Source organism: Buceros rhinoceros, unplaced genomic scaffold (genome assembly GCF_000710305.1).
Source record: "Buceros rhinoceros silvestris isolate BGI_N320 unplaced genomic scaffold, ASM71030v1 scaffold42931, whole genome shotgun sequence".
NCBI lineage: Eukaryota > Metazoa > Chordata > Aves > Bucerotiformes > Bucerotidae > Buceros > Buceros rhinoceros.
In genome coordinates this window covers 3,975-7,869 of record NW_010394419.1, presented here as the reverse complement: position 1 = coordinate 7,869, position 3,895 = coordinate 3,975, and the positions used below count along the sequence as shown (strand labels likewise).

Genomic DNA, 3,895 nt, shown 5'->3' with positions numbered 1-3,895 from the left:
TCCTGCTGAGGAGTAAGGAGTCTTGCCCGCAGTGAAGAATCTGACCACTTTTGGACTACTCATGAAATGGTCTATTAAAAATCAGTCTAACTGAAAGAAACATTCAGTGTGTACAGAAGGGGTGGGAGGTGAGATGCTGCCGTGACCAGGTTCTGCAGCACACGTTGTCTCTGAGTGAAATGTAGTTATATAAACTGAAAAACCAGAATGCACGTGCATTGTCTATGAGACAGTTTTGCCATGGTGGGGGTGGGATGGTTTTAAGTGCTCTTTCGTTTCTTTGTACAGGACACCGATCTGGTGCCAAGCGACATAGCCGCGGGTTTGACTCTGCTCCATCAAGAGCAGGATAAAATGGAAAGTTGCCTGAAAGAGCCTGAAGAAGTCCTGTGTCATTCTCCCTCGTCTCCTGTGGTAAGAGGGTTGTGGTGCAGTTACTCTAGCGGATGATGCCAGAGTGAATTGAAACGCAGCTCTTTGTGCAAAGGTGTTTTGGTTTGGTTTTTTTTAACAAGATTAAACGCTACTGTAAAAATTCTCAACAATTTAAATTATTAATACGTGCAGTGAAAACATTTGTCTGCTTTTGCATGAGTAGAACTTGCATATGAATGGGGAGTTAAGTACAAAAACGAGCATTGAGGACATTTGTTCATAGTTGAAGAGCTGGGGGAGAAAGGGAACAGAGAGAAGATTGGTATCTAGTACTACCAGCACAGAACTGAAAAGCGAGCCTTCTAGTGTCGTGGTCCGTGTAAATTCTGTCTGCGGCAGATACCCAGCTGAGATAAGAAGCGGAAACAGGTTGCAGTTTGCTAATTGATTTTTGCTTGTCTTCTATGGTAAAATACTTTTGTAAATTATTTTCTCTTTTTGGTCTGTGTTTCACGGAGGTGTATAATTCTACTTCAACCAAGTTCTATCAAATTCCTCTTGAACCCAGCAAATACAATGGGGTCATGAAGAAACTAATTTAGTGAGAGCTTGTCAGGATTCTTGAGCCGTGTGAATGAACAGACTCTCCTGGAGTACAAGTGGCTATTTTTAGTTACTCTCAGAACTTGAGGTTTTCGTTTTTGATAGTGCATGTTTCATCATGCTTGATTTTCACTAGTCTGAGTTTAGGTTTTATTCCGGGGCTGCCTGAGACACCTATCTTCCTCTCTCTCCTTCCTTTTCTTTCCGTGTGTCCTTTCAGACAGATGATTTGGATATCGAACTGGAGAACGCTGCTCACTACATGCTGTTTGCTGCGGCTGCTTATGGCTGGCCCTACTACATATACACCAACCCATTTACTGCACTCTGTAAACTCAGTGGTGACTGGTACGTTTGATCAAGAGCTTAAAAACACGGAGCTTACTTTTATTTAACTAGTATTAGCAGGAAGAAAATCATTTCAATAGCAGCATTTTTGTTGTGTTACGTGATAACGCTTTTGGGAGTACGTGAGCTTGACTAGTAGAATTCTCTTTCACAAATTCAAATGTCAAAGTAGAAACAAAATTCAGACACCTTTCCGCCCTCAGAAACAGATTAGCTTTAGTTTCTTAAGAAAAATTTGTGATTGAGAGAAATAAAATTGATTTAGCAAAAAAACAGGTTTTCCCAACCTTAGAGTTCGCAAACGTTACCTGTCCCTCCAGCCTCTATTTTGTTCCCTTCCCCCTTTACTCTAAGCAGTGCTTACAGTCGGTGTGGAAGCATGCGTAACGCTGTGTGGGATTACTGTGAGTAGCACTGACGTTTCTGACTGTCACCATGATTTTCTGAATTAGTAACGTGAAGTTATGTAACCTACTGAAATATAGATGACTTGAGAAAAAACCAAACCACACGATACAACGGATAAAACACGAGATAAGTCTGGGGGACAGAATTTGCTTTGCATCTCCTTTGTGCTTGTTTGTGTTTTCCATCACTGGCCGGTAGTCTTAAGAGTCCTTTCCTTATGGCATTGTTTGCTCTGCTGATAGTCCTGTAGCAATGGTGTATTTGCCAGTCCTCGCACTGAAAATGTACGACGTGCTGCTCGGGCAGAGGTAACATCCTGTATCAGACTACTGCTACTACTGGAAAAAAAATTACTAAAAGAGCATTTGCTTCCTGGCAGAAATCTTCTGCAAATGTAACTGAGTGTGAGTCCTTGAAATGAAACCTAAAAAATTTGAACATGAAAGTTTTTTTCTTCTGTGTTTGTTAGTTGCGGAAATAGACCAACAGATTCTGATATAACTGGCAGTGATCGTCATAACTTTCACTTTGGATCCATCCTAAAAATAACAGGACTGCAGTACAGAGACTTCATTCATATCAGTTTTCATAACAAGGTAAACAATCTGGACAGGCATTCGGCAAACAAACCGAGTGGTTCATTCAGTCAAAGCAAGGGGCGAAGGCTCTGCTTTGCCTTCAGCATTTATAACAGGCAAGATGCGAAGCCAGATGAAAACAGGCCCTGAAACATTCAGTTCTGATTTTTTTTTCCCTAATCTAAAGGAAGAGCCACAAAACCATTGATATAAATCTGTCTCAGTATTGCAATAAAGGCACTTAAAATAACTTGATAAGAAAATAGCTCAGCTTCTTTCCGTAATACAACAAAGAGCGCTCAGTAAGAGAGCATTCAGCAGGTTACTCTTATAAAAAATTGGTGTCCTTACTGATTACATTTTCCCCCTCCAGATCTACGAGATTCCGTTTTTTGTTGCTTTGGATCACAAAAAAGAAGCTATTGTGGTTGCGGTGAGAGGAACCCTGTCTTTTGAGGTATCATCCATCTGATATATATAATTAGCTTTCTAGAAGTGGATGAACTCCTAGTATCTGGAGGAAATTGTGTTACGCTGGTACATGTGAAAACAACTCACAGATAAGAGTCTTCCAGGCTTAAGTTGTCAGCCCTCCTGTCCTTGGGTGGGCAATATTCCCTGTGCCACTGGAAGAGAGCCTGGAGGCCGGTAGTTCCTTTCCGCTGTGAGTGCTGATCCATTCGTCCCGTCTGTGTTTGCAGCTTGGAAATAGCCGCTGAAATCCACACTGTGAATCTGCGTGTATCTGCTCGGGTGGTGGTTTATGGCGGGTGGTGGTTTGTGGCTTACGAACTTGGCAGTGAGCTTGAAGAAGTCGGTGTGACAGTGTTGAGTAGCAGAGCACGCCCCATGAAGCCCTGCAGAAGGGTCTGACGAAAGCTCTTGTTCGCAGGACGTTCTCACCGATCTGTCAGCAGATTGCGAAGACCTGACGCTGGAGGATGTTCTGGAGACCGGCTTTGTGCACAAGGTGTGTGCAGTCTGTAGCTGCTCATAGATCTTCTCAGCGCCGGCATCCCTCAGTTAAACAGACGAGTATTCTCCCTGCGAGACAGATTGCACAAATTATTTCAGTTGTTGCAGCAAATACTGCCTCTGGCACTGCAGGGTAGAATTGATAACCCTCTTTGTCAGACTTCATGTCCTTGTGAAATATCTCCTGACCTTTTAACCATTATATGCAAGACCTCTTGGTCATACCTAGACCTCTTCAGGAGCAGGTTAAGAGAGAAGACGGGCTTTGCAGAACGAAGTTACTGTGCGATGGCGCTGTGGTTAAAGCGTACCTGTATCACGCTTCAGATCAGAGAGACCTTTCTAACTCCAAATGGTGTCTTTCAGGGAATAACTCAAGCTGCAAATTACATCTATCGAAAGCTAATAAATGATGGGATTTTGAACCAGGCCTTCGCAATCGCCCCGGTAAGTGACCTTCCCACTCGTTTGGCTTGCCAGAAGAATTTCACAACATTTTTTTGTATCTATGTTTCAGTCTTGTCTTCCTGTCTGTAGGAATATAAACTCATGATAGTCGGGCACAGTTTGGGTGGTGGAACAGCTTCTATCTTGGCCATCATGCTCAG

At 42.8% G+C, this 3,895-nt stretch overlaps 1 protein-coding gene across 1 annotated transcript in view; it reads left to right on the top strand.

The window, feature by feature from the left end:
- DAGLB (diacylglycerol lipase, beta) overlaps nt 1–3,895 on the top strand; it is an 11,396-nt gene that overhangs the window by 3,955 nt on the left and 3,546 nt on the right. The window contains exons 5-11 of the mRNA XM_010145216.1: nt 289–414; nt 1,199–1,326; nt 2,204–2,330; nt 2,686–2,769; nt 3,205–3,282; nt 3,654–3,734; nt 3,825–3,892. Of these exons, the coding sequence (XP_010143518.1) occupies nt 289–414; nt 1,199–1,326; nt 2,204–2,330; nt 2,686–2,769; nt 3,205–3,282; nt 3,654–3,734; nt 3,825–3,892 (692 nt within the window). The remainder of the gene's footprint in view (nt 1–288; nt 415–1,198; nt 1,327–2,203; nt 2,331–2,685; nt 2,770–3,204; nt 3,283–3,653; nt 3,735–3,824; nt 3,893–3,895) is intronic.